At 43.1% G+C, this 13004-nt stretch overlaps 1 protein-coding gene across 3 annotated transcripts in view; it reads right to left on the bottom strand.

The window, feature by feature from the left end:
- Positions 1–11197: 11197 nt before the first annotated feature.
- kcnn1b (potassium intermediate/small conductance calcium-activated channel, subfamily N, member 1b) overlaps positions 11198–13004 on the bottom strand; it is a 41405-nt gene continuing 39598 nt past the window's right edge. For 2 of the 3 annotated variants that reach the window (XM_042057255.1, XM_042057256.1), the window contains 2 exons: positions 12796–12865; positions 11198–12341 (listed from right to left, as the gene is read on the bottom strand). In XM_042057255.1, the coding sequence (XP_041913189.1) occupies positions 12030–12341; positions 12796–12865 (382 nt within the window). In that variant the 3' untranslated portion in view covers positions 11198–12029. Of the gene's footprint in view, positions 12342–12795; positions 12943–13004 lie in introns of those variants that run through there. The other variant, XM_042057257.1, reaches the window with a different exon arrangement.

Here is a 13004-nt window from a genome sequence, read left to right as displayed (position 1 = left end):
CTGGTTTTCAGGAACAGCAGCCACCTTTGGCCAGAATAATGGTGCTGAACTTTATTGTATTTGACCAGTAGAGGGCATGAGCTGCCTTTAGAAATACAGGACTACAGGAATACTGGCACATCACCCAGTGTAGAGGACATGAATGCCATGTTCAAACTTCAAAAATACTGTGCATGTATTTATAAGGCCTAAATATGGTCTTTCTTATTTACCTGTGGGCATCTGTGGGAGAATTGTAGTTAAATATCTGTAACAGATATTTAACTACAATTCTCCCACAGATGCTTTTAAAACAATCAAACTGGTAAATGTAAACTTGGTATTATATCCTTAAAATATATATTTTTGCTACAGTTGACACACTATCTGAATTGCAGTAGGGAACACACATCTTTGTGGCTTCATTTGAAGACCTCAGATGTCCTGAAGCAATAGCCAGTCAGGTGGAGCCGTGGTAAGGGTGGAGGAACGAAGGTGGGGGTGGGGAGAGGGAGGGGAGCACTAATTTTTAATGTTTCATTCCCTTTCCATCAGGCGTGTTGAAGCACGATCGTGATTGATGGACGAAGGACAGCGGAAGCGGGGGAAATCCATCAGTGGGGGACAGCGGGAATCAGAGAGAGGTTGCGGCGCCGTCAGCGGTAGACCCTCCTCCCCAGATGAATGAACCCCCTCTACCTTCAAAAAAGGCCCATCTGAAGGATATAGATCAGCTGACAAAGCTGCCGTGAGAAAATAATGCTTCAGTGGACAGAGAGAGCGAGAGAGAGAGAGAGGGAGAGAGAGAGAGAAATGGAAAGAGAAATGGAAAGAGAGAGAGGGAGAGTGGGGGGGAAACGGGTGTCATTAATTAGGTGTCCGTCTTTCACACACGGTTGTACACAGGGCCTTTCCGCACTCTGCCTATTTTTAAACAGTACTTCACCGCTGGACTGTTGAATAATTTACCACCTCTGTGTCTTTGAGGTGTAACGCTCACTCTGACACTTTGGTTGTATGTGTGTGTGTGTGTGTGTGTGTGTGTGTGTGTGTGTGTGTGGACACAACTGGACGGTCCAAAGCCTGCTGCTGCTGAGGTTGCAGGGAGGGTCTTTTTTTTGAAGCTATACGACATAAACAAATGCCACCACAAAAAGCTTTTTCTTCTCGCACCGTCAAAAACTTGACAAGGGTCCCCAAGATATGTACCTTCATGGTTAGCTAGGTTCAGATGAATTGAGTGTCCTTGTCAGATTTTTGATATGAGTGTTTTGAATACCCTTGCGATGGGACAAGATGAGCAAGTATTGAATGTATGCCTATAATAAGGTGCTCATAGACAGAATTCAATCATGGTTACATGCTGTCAGACGGCTAAATTTTAGTGCACAAGGCCTCTCTTACTAACTAGTACTCACCCACGACTCACTCATTCACTCACTCCATTCACTCACTTCCAAGGACTTGCAGCAATGCAGCCTGGGAAATGAGACTTAGACACGTGCTGAGATTCCGTTGACAAATTATTTGCCACAATGTGATGAGAAGGCCACATGGGAGAGTAGCCATGTTAAACCTTACCTCAAATGTAGGCACTCGAGCTTGTCGGACAGCGAGGAGGTTAGGGGGCTTCACTTAATCATTGTAATTGATGCAGTCGCACATTTTCAGGCATTCTTTTTTGGAGCTACTGAGGCATATCCCGGTATTTATGACAGTTATAGTAATGGCCCTATCACATTTGTCCAGCAGATAATGTACCCCCTGGATCGTTCCGTTTCAGTTTGGGAAAGAAACAGCCTTTGAATTTTGTTGTTGCAGCTCTTAGAATGTAACATTTGACAAATAACACAGATAGTCATGCATATTTTTGTATGGAAGACACCCAATATTGATATACCTACAGCATTTGCAAATTGTTTGTCCATACTCAGTGATGAGATTAATATTGATTATTGGTCCCTGCTCTCATCAGTTTATTAGACAGAATTGCCAGCAGAGTTTTTGACTTAACCACTGGTTTTATCTAAAGATGTCTAATCTATAGCAAGTGTGCATATTTTCATTTGTTGTTTCATCTGACTTATAGCAAAATTATAGCCAGCACACTGGTACATGGGTACATGACAATAATGTATATGACTGCACAATCACGGTATCCAAATGTTTGACTCAACCTGAATGTCACCTGGCTCACAGTCAGTGCAGGACAAAGGAAGTCACACGTTGGGAAGAGGTGAGGTGAAGAGCGGTGCGGTGGTGAGTGCGGCACAGCTTCCCCATCTGGGCCTGGCCTAACTCAGCGGGCATGAGATCACGGATTGGTTGGTAATTACCTCTTAATCCCCCGCTCCACTTAGTGGCTGAGCCAGGTTTACTTCAAGGTGGTTAGCTATAGGATGACACTCTAGGTGCTGCTCTGTGCTTTGACTTGAGGCTAATCCCAGTGTCTCCCTGCCATTACAGTAAGTGTTGCTGTGCTGTGCTGTGTGTGTGTGTGTGTGTGTGTGTGTGTGTGTGTGTGTGTGTGTGTGTGTGTGTGTGTGTGTGTGTGTGTGTGTGTTGTGGTAGTGTAATCTGTGGTTGTGCCTGAAGTGTAAGGCCGGCTTTGAACAAATGGGGTCAAGGCTTTTGGTGAGTTTCATAGCTGTAACAAAGACAGTGCAGGCCTTTCAGACAGAGCGGCTATGTGTGAAATACAGTAGTGTGCTGTTTAAAACAAGTTAAGAGATACAGTACAGGCAAGCCAAGGTAACCACTCAGAATGACTAAATAATATTCTGCCACAGAATAAGTTTATTATTTAATGACAATAAACACTGTACTTAACTCAGTTACTTTATACTGTATTTACTTGCTGAATGAGCATACAGTACATGACTTGTGTATTGTGTACTGTTATACACTTGGCCTTTTTAGATTTTTTTTGTGATAAAAGTACAGTTACAGTCCAGTTTCTTTATTGTTAGCAGCCACTCACAGGATGCTTTATGGAAAAGTTCCCTGTTGACCATGTTTTCTTCGCTGCACTTTGATTCCCATGCTTAAGCCTCTCCTGTCTACTCACCCAGAATCGAAAGCAACTTGCTGTTTATGTTGCAGGTGCTTTTTATTTTTCCTGCATTTTTTATGAGACTTGCTTTTCCTTTCCCATGCCCCTTTTTTCTTTCTTTTTTTACCATGAGATTCAATGATTTGGGCGCATGAGCTTCACTGCACATCCATCTCATACTGGTGAACAAATCTGTGATATTCCTTTTTTAGCCCAAAAGCATTTTCTTTTATTTCATTTTTATGAAAGCACAGTGCTGTGGTCAAGTGTTGCTGGCAGGTATTTAAACTTGTGAACCATCCATCCGTTAATACACACACACACACACACACACACACACAAATAAAATAAACCTATCAAGTTTAAATTGACACTGACCACATGTATTTTGAGGGATGCTTTTTTTGTTTTATCAAATAATAGTGAACTCTAACTTCTAAAGTTACAAAAGCATTCCCATGGAAACCTGTTTGGCTGTGCCGTCTCTAAGAGACTGTATCTACGGTCAGGAGTCCACAGATGACTGGTGTAGATTATGTACCTTTTTTCATGATGAGAGCTGCATTTCTCAATTGTTCATGTACTATCAACATTGTAGTGAGTGTGAAATAACAATATTTCATTGTATTGACACATACCATTCTCTATCATGACAATGCTGAAAAGGTGGGTCACTATTGACCCCAGTCACACCTGTGCATTTTCCCCCTAATAAACCCAAGGTGTAGACCTAATATGGTTGTCTTTTTATTTGGTTTACCCAAAACCAATAGCCTCATTAGTTGTTCTTATATTGATGTAAATATAACTGTTGCATGGTTCCATTTGTGCAGACGAGACAGTGGTTACAGTATAAGCTTAACTGTAAATAATTGTTTTGGTTTTGACAGTAATATGTTGCATTCTCAACAGTTCCTTACTGTATAAGTTGTGCAGAGTAGATTATTGTAGAATTTATTTTTTTCAACATCACAATACTGCATGTGCTGAGTAGTATGTTACTGTTGATTTTCAACGCATGTTGCAAGCTCAGTCTGTAAGTCTGGGTCTTTTTTGTTGTGGTTGTTGCTGGGTTTGAAAGGGGACAATGACTATCAGGTTAATGTGCATGTTATCTATCTTAGTTACCTAGCAGTGGGACTGGGCAGCACTGCCCTACTTTAGTCCATGACAACAGATCAGTGCCATTTCGGTTTTTCATGCTTTACTGACTCACATAGTAATTGAGTAATTGACAACATATTGAAAAATGAAAATGGTAAGTGTCATATCACCAGTTTGTTGTGTTAATTATTATTACTGAGAGAATACAATGTTAGTGCAGAAGTGATGTGCTGAGTCAATGTTTCATTGTTTGATATTTTATTTATAGATTTTTAACAACTGAAAAAGGACCATTTCACTCATCTTTCTTTGTTTTCTCAAAATGTAATGTCATGTGCGATTGTTCTTGGGGAAGTCATCCTGAAATCATCAGTTAGTGCCTGCATTTCCTATTTAAACATCCCCCGGGTTACTGAGTAAAATCGTACCATTTCTATGCAAATGAGGAACCTCTGTAAAGGAATTTGGCAAAGGCCAAATGAAATGTCAATTCCTTGATTGAATTTCCCCCTAAAATGTCAAAACCCCTGGTCATCTAATGTCAAAAACGAGCCACAATTATGACATCCTTGATTAAGCATGACCTCATGTAGTGTTTATCCTTCTAGACCGGGAGGACTGTTGGGCTTTAATGGTGGCCGTGGTTTCATAACCCCTGACATCAGTGGTGGCGTTGGGCCTGGCCAAAGACTTGGGTGAATTTGTTTCATTTCTAAAGGTTGAGCTGGGGGCGTCTGTGAGTGGATTCTCTTTCTTGTTGGTAAATGTTACGCTTCAAAGGCAGCTGCCCACTTCAATCGGTCCAGCCGGACATTACAAAGAACCGCAGAACGACGAGCAGCCATCTACGAGCGCGAAAAAAAGAAACAACCCCTGCCCTTCGAAATCCACCCCTGCCCCATGCCTTGTCTAGCTCAACCTCACTGTAAAAGTCTGAAAATGTAAGCAACTGTACCAAGTACCAACACAGTAACCCACCCCCACTGACTCCTCCACTGATGCCCAAGCTCCTTAACCACACCAACACACACACACACACATGGGCGGGCACGAGTACACACATAAATGGCCCTCCTTTAGTGCCTGCCATTCTCCTGGTCGGAAGCCATGGTGTTGCCCACCAATTAGCCATGTCATGTGATCGCTCTGTTCAGAGTTCAAATGGCAGCTGTGTGTGTGTGTGTCCCTATGGCGCCTCAGTGTCCTGCTCACTCAGACATGGCTGAGGGGGGAGGCGGATAAGATGTTCTGCCATATTGTGTGCTGTCGTGAACGCTGGACGGAGACATTCAGACCTGCAAAACCTGAGAGTGGTCTCTCTGGTTTAATGTATTCTGTTATCTGCACACACAGCACCTACATCACCTGTGTAGGTTAGTCAATTTACACTTTATCCACTGGAAACTACACACAATGTTCTCCTCTTACACTCTTTAATATTTGTTCTTGAACGCTATACTTTTTAATCATTTTTTTGTTCTAGGTTTCATTTTTGAATTTAGCCCCAGACATAAGGATACAGTATAAAAACACAGCTACTGGTCTCCACCAACAAATCATATGAGTAAAACATATGAAAACAAAGTAAATGAGTCATAACATCTTGCATCAATGCCACTGTAAAGCCGCCACCCACTAGAGTACAGTATCTAGTCTGTCATGAGAATTTTACCCATTTACCACTGTGCTGCAGATGTACTGTAGAGTAGTGAAGGGTGGAATTGTGGATGTCATCAGAAAGGGAGCAGGATGAGTGTGACCCTGCGTGACATTTTACGGACTTTTGTGTGATGGTGCATGGGCGAGATATTAGCGCCATTTAAGTGCAGTCGGCTATTTTTGGGGGCCAGCAGCACTCTCTTTGAAACGCTCTGAGCCGTGCAATCCAAACAAACTCGCTAAATGCAAACATTCACAAATGAATCATTTATCATCCCATTTATCGGTTAATCCACTTTATGTATCCCCCACCCTACCCCACTCCTTTACTTTGATGCACGTTGGGGTTTTAGGCCACAAAGAAACACTCAAAGAGGCAAAAAATAACTCGGAAAAATGAACAAAGTGCAGGCACGCTGCTCTGTTATTTTTTAAATTATGAAATATTCAAAGGAATTTATAGACTGGACAGCAGTGGTCCTGTCAAAACCACAGGTTTGTAAGACGTGGAGCTTTTGAAATGGAAAAGAAAGGAGGGAAAATGTGTGTGTGTGTTTATGTGTGCGTATGTAGGGAAAAAAAAGGGCACAATATGTCTATGAACGTATTTGTATGCGTGCATCTATGTGTACTTGTATGTGCGTGCATTCAGTATGGTTGGTGTAGGGAGTAGGAGGTGGGGGCCACCTATTTTAATAATTGATTGAAGTGGATTTAAAAGGATTCCAGCTTATCAGGGGTCTCCTCTTGTGGGGTATTGGGATGTGTCATGGTTGGTTTATTTTGAAGGATCTTGACTAAAGATAGCAAGAGAGAGAGAGAGAGTGTGCGAGAGAGAGAGAGAGAGAGAGAGAGAGGGAGAGAGAGAGAGCAGAGAGCACTGTGTGTACTCTAGTCACCGCCTCAAGATGTGCAGAGTAAGCAGGTGGGGGCTTATTGAGGTCTGTCTGTATTGTACTGCAATTTCACGGCAAAAGCAGAATACCCCATTCAAGCCCACCTTTCCTCTAATCTGGTCTCAGCCACAGAGGTCTAAGCGTTCTATTGTAATGAACACTTCCAAGACTTCAACCAAATTATGAAAGGGGGCTGAGAAAGTGAAAGCCCTTGGAAAAGTAAGGATTGCAGATGCGATGGAAACAAAATTGTAGTCCTCGCAGTAAGGCACAATTTGAGTAAGACGCAATTTGAGAAAGACTCAACTGTGTTTTCATTTGAGGTCAGCAAACAAACAAGAGAATTAGTATTGCGCAACGCATGTGGCTGGAAAGAGAGTGAATATCAAGATGATGTTGTTATTTCTCTCGACAAACTTGCTCGGTTGTGAAATGATGACCAATTATGGGGCCATTAATGCTTTGGCCCCCATAACACTTTTTTGTCACGCAAACAAGGATATTTTGGGATGCATCAGATGCATCTGAGGAGACACCCTAAGCCATCATCTCCTTAATGAAGACCGCTGGCCCAACCAAAGCCTTTTGAAATGGCAGCAACCCAAAAATATGAGTGATGTCTGCAGAGATGGAAGCAGTGTGTCTGCATTGGTAGCTGCAATCTCTTTTGTCTGTCTGGAAATTCAGAGACTGTAAGTATGTTTGAGGGTTGGTTGAAGATGGTTCTCATGGAAATACTTTTTACTCTGCATGCATGTAGATCAGATATCAGGGTAAAGTTTGTCAAATGTTTGCATGTTCACTCCTGGTTTAAGACCATTTTCCCATTGGTTTGAAACATTAATCTAGACCACACATGTCTGAGCTTGTAACCTACAGCATACAATTTCTCAGTATGGCGTTAATCTGGTTGCTTTAGCTCTAATAGAATCAAGGTCACCATTGCCCACATGCCAGAGAACCTCAAGGAACTGAAGCTTTGGGCAAATCACGTTTGTTTGTAAAGGACCCCGCTTTGTCCACCAAGCCTGGCTTGCCACTTAGAGATGCAGCACTTAGAGTGGGCTACAAAGGCTGGGAAACCCCCCAGCTTTTAATACCCACACATATGTGCTCCCTTGTTGCCCCTGAGCATCTGATTTATTATGATGGTCTCATTCAAATCTAGAGCAGCACGTGCGTGGGACACAGGATATTTCACTTCCTCTCCCTTTCCTCTCTCCTTCTTCATCTGCCTCTTCTCTTCCCTCCTTTCTCCAGTGACGGTTCCAGGGAGCTGTCTCACAAAGCTGGCTTGGCCTTGACGCATTCACATGCGGTGTGCCACGGAAAGAGAACGAGAGAGAGAGAGAGAGAGAGCTACGACTATAAAAAGTATTTTGCCTCCAGCATGGAATGCATCCCAAGACCGCAAACCCATGCCAGAGGATGGGGGCTGCGGATAACGGGTGGAGAGGATGGAGATGTAGATGGGCATGGGGGGAGGTAGATAGGGAAATTGCCTTGGACCCGAGGGTTGGTTGGTGGAGGCCATCTGCTCATAGCCCACCCTCCCAACTCTCCAGCCCCCCCCCTCTCCAGAGCGGAGCTGCTCTTTAGCAGCACTCTGGCAGCTCAGGACCATCATTGGAGTGGTAACGCAGGGCTGCGCCTCCGCAGTCAAATCGCCGGCACCGGTGGGTGGACGACTGCATGCACCCACTGCCGGAAACCTCCACCGCTGTTTCTCAAAAACACTTGTTTTTCCCATCTGTCCATCCACTCTCCTCCACACCTAAGTTGAGTGTGTAGGACAGAGATGTGATAATATCAGCTCTTGTCAAAACAGTTTCGTTGAGAGGATCTACATAAAACCAGAGAAGTGACTAAAGAAATGGTGGCACTAGCGAGGGAGAGAGGCCTAATTAATTCAAAGACCCACGTGAGAATAGCACGTCACCTTCCATGTCATGTGCTTTCAGATCCACAGGCCCCAGCGGTGGTTATGTGGGCTTTAGTGGCATGGCGACCTAATGAAAATTCAGACCTGAATGACTTCTCCCAGAGGCGCACATTCCCACGCTCAAGAACCTGAGCCGAGCGAAAGGAGCTTAGCTCAGGAGTGCAGCTAAGTGAGAGCACTGGCTAAAATGCTGCCTTTGAAGTTTTGGTCTGCTCCAGAATGACCCCAGATTATAATTTAATGATTGCAGAGTGGTTGGCGGCCGGCCCACAGCTAACTAAAGAGCTGCGTCGGGATTAACAGTAAATCTACCATAATTCACAGACCAGCAGGGAAGATACTGTGGTGTTTCCAGTAGACCCAGAACATTGTGAAAATAAAAACCATAAAATTTAGGTCCAGAACTGAAACTAATACAGGAATAAAATATTTATGGTTTTAAAGTAATGTACCATGTTACAATATTTTGGTTTTGGTGTACTTTGACAATTTCCCCTTATGTTGTAAGATGGATTTGCAAGGACATTAGCCTGTCACTGGGGATAGGGATGGGTGGAGTGAGGGGATGTCTTCTGCTGAAGTAGGGGAGCTTGAAAGACATGAACATAGACATAATTGAATGAATTCAGTTAAATCTGGGTAGAAATCAGTGAGCAGAAGAAGTTTCTAACCTTCATCAGCAACCTCAGTTATTTGGATATCACAGAAGGGGGGTGGTGGGAAATGGACACATGACATGATTAACTGAAATCTGACCCAATGGCGTTACTTTTGGGTATGCTATACCATCCAAAATGTAGATTCTGGAAACTGTGGAGACCCAAAACTGTAAACTGTGCAACACTGAACGTTTGTATAACAGAGGAGACAATTGATACAATTACTGTTGAAAGCCTACCATATCTTAATGTATTTAGTTCCTTAGCTTGATCCAAATGGCCTTTATGACTTGGAAGGGGTAGTTCACTCAAACACAAAATGTCCTAATTGTCTCTTTACCATGAAAGGCAGCTAGTAGTCTTGTGTCACTGACATGCGTTTTGGATGTGTTTTGGATGTTTGGATGAGTTTTATCCTTATGTGTTTTGGATGTTTGGATGAGTTTTAGACCCATTTAAATAGGCCTACACTTAAAACACAAACCGGGATGTTTCATTCTGAATGTTTTGAACGGTATGAAACCCTAGCCTGATAAAGCCAGACTCACTACTTCTGGTCTTCTACTTCTGGTAAAGTCTGGCCTCTCATAATTGGGAAACGTTTCCAACTCTAGCATCGTAACGGGTGTAACAGAACAAATCAGGTTTGTTTGTAAAGGATCCCGCTTTGTCCACCAAGCCTGGCTTGCCACTTAGAGATGCAGCACTTAGAGTGGGCTACAAAGGCTGGGAAACCCTCCAGTTTGCAGGTGTTGCTACTACCGTTTACCACATTCACTTTCTATTTCAATCTTGATAGTATTATCCCCTTTCATTGCTAATTGGCCCATCACCCTTTGTGCCCCGAAGGAAACATCTTAACATATACTTTTAAATCACAGACATGATACTGAATAAGAATGAGCTTTAAACAACTTTTGTCTTTGCAAATATGTGGGTGCTGTCATTTCTTTAAACCACAAAAGAGCATCTTTATCAAGCAAGAGGCAGTACATTTTTTGCTTTAAGGATTTATTCTTACATTGGAGGCCAGCATTATGTAAAGGTGCTACAGCTTTGTCAACAAGGCCAAAGACACACAATAAAGGCAGTTTGCTGTTTTAGAACCCGTAAAAAACATCACATGTCCAATAGTGTCACCCTAGATGTTGAACTGGAGACCAATTCTGGGAACTTTGTGGTTGTAACCAAATGTGCAACACATTGTTAAATTTGTCTACTTTTGGTGTTTGTATGTATGCATAATTCTTTTGTTTACTCCGTGAATTTTAGTCATAGAACCAGGAATGCTTGTTTTGATCTCTTTTTGCTGCCACTCTTTTAATAACATTTTATTAGCTAATCTACTACCTCTATAAAAATTCTAAGTAAATAATAAAAAAAGAATCTCTGTAAAAAACAAAAGGAGAGAAAAGAAAAATGAACATAAAGCCATCCCAAAGAGTTGCTCCATCACCATTTGCATTGAAACATGCAAGGGGCGGGGTTAAGTTCCCAGTCTTGTCAGGAGAACCGTCAGAGGTCATCCTCGACCAATAGGACGTCCAGTAGAACTCTGGCTCTGGATCTCCATGCTTTGAGGGCCCTTGGAAGCTCTGATATACTATGAGTGGAATTCATATGCTGTTGTTCTTTTAAAAAAATAATATAATGTATTTTGTAAATGTATTATATTGATTGTGGTTCTTAAAAACAAATGGAAGTCCTTTCCATTTGCCCTTGGTTTTTAAGAGGGTTTAAAAAGGAATATCTTAAATAGTTATCTGCATGTATAAAATGTTAGATGTTGGGCTAGAATTTTGGCAGTTCAGTGAAAATAAAGGTTGGGAGGGCTTGTTAAGTGCAAGGGAAAAAACACAACAATATGTACATGCATTATATAAGCATAGTGAACAGTCCATTTATGTTATTGTTGTTTTGTATGGAAGTAATAAGTGACATAAGTGTTTATAATATTCCAGATCCATCCACATGCCAAAATTGGAATCCTGCTCCAATGAACCACCACATCCTAAAATTCCTATAAAGATATATATTAATATCTATTATTTCTCTATAGTTTCCCCATTCAGTCAGTGCCACTTAGGTGTGACAAAATACTCTCCCTGCCTCCCTTCTCTGCTTATTGCCTTCGAGTGTTGACCTGAACCCAGAGCTTCCAAGGGCCATCTCGGCTGGCACCTTGACTAACATGCTGGACGCTTCTAACAGTCCATTTCCTCTCTCCAAACCACAGTCGACTTCCTGTCCTCTGCCCATCCAATCAGAGTCTGCATTGCTGAGCCCTGGCTCCTTCTGTTCCCGTTCCAGAACATTCCACTGAGACAGCCAGCATCACCCCAACACCCTAGGCTAAGTCAAGTTAACTATACAAGGGCTTTACAAAAAAGCTAACTTTAACAGCCATACAATGGCTAAACATAAACCATATCTCTACCATCATTTTATTTAAAATACATTTTCTGTGTTTAATTGTTATCTCTTTTTTCCATATCTGTTGTTGGTGATTGTGTTTTTCTTTAGGTGGTCATTCATCACTGTTCCAAATTTGTCTTTGTTCTACTGAAAGTTTGTTCAATATGTTTTATTTGTTTGTTTCACTAAGTCGTTTTTGAAGCAGTGTTGTTAGTTTCAGGTGTGGCAGAGGTGGTCAGTGTGCAGTGGGGGGCGGGGGGTGTAGGGTGTGGGTAGAAGTCAGTTATGGGTTGAGGGTGGGGTTTTGTGGGGGGTGGTGGGTGCTATCCGCTGTCAGAGGAAGTGTGTGGGGCGGTGGAGGGCGAGCGTCTGCGTTGTCGTGTGGGCGTCCAGGAGCGCTGCGACCCCTGCGACCCCTGCGACCCCGGCCTCTGCTCCTGGGTGGCGCGCTGCGCCAGCAGGCCCTGTAGGAAGTCGCGCTGCTGCTGCAGGATGGTCTGAGACAGCAGGCCGGGCAGGGCCTGCAGGCTGCCGCCGATGGCGTCCAGCTTCTCCTCCAGCGTGCCGATGCGCTTGTCCAGCTCCTCGCTACGCTCCTGTAGCTCCGACACCAGGTCGTACATCACATTCTGGGTCTGGGGCGTGGTTGAAAGGTTGAGAAAGAAAATGAAAAGAAAAAAATGCAGAAAGAGAGTGGAAAGATAACAAATATGAGGGAGGACAGGATTGGCAATAAAAGAAAAGAAAAAAATGGTTGTTAAATGATAGAGAGAATGGGAGAAAAAGCAACAAAAAAGAAACAGGATGGAAAGAAATATATATAACAGGTTATGAAAATGAGAGCAAAAGTAATAGCAGGATAGAGCGATAGAGGAGGGAAATAGGAAAAGGAAAACATAGAAAACTTTCCACATTGATATCTGAGGAGTAACCACACAATTAAGTAAACAGACCAGTAGCACTACCAAGCAGAGCAGTCAATAATTCATTATCTCACTTGATTTACGAGCACTGAGGATCTGAATGACGTATAAACCTGGCAGATGCACAAACATGAAGGGAGATTTTGGGGCCATTCTTCATTCTTACCTTGGCCAGGTCGACCAGCGTGTTCGCCTGGTCGTTCAGCTTCCTCTGCTCCATCTTCACACTGCGGAGTCTGTGGGGGAGAGGTGGAGTGGTGCGTTAGCACACAACATGATGGGGAGGGTGGTGGGGCGGCTGATTCACCAGAGACTGAAGATGGAGAGGGAGGAAAGAAAGAGAGGTAGGGTGTGTTCAAGAGAACTCGACATGCA

This window comes from Alosa sapidissima, chromosome 12, assembly GCF_018492685.1.
Source record: "Alosa sapidissima isolate fAloSap1 chromosome 12, fAloSap1.pri, whole genome shotgun sequence".
NCBI classification, from domain to species: domain Eukaryota; kingdom Metazoa; phylum Chordata; class Actinopteri; order Clupeiformes; family Clupeidae; genus Alosa; species Alosa sapidissima.
Note: the sequence above shows the minus strand (reverse complement) of the source record. Positions and strands in the feature narration are given on the sequence as shown.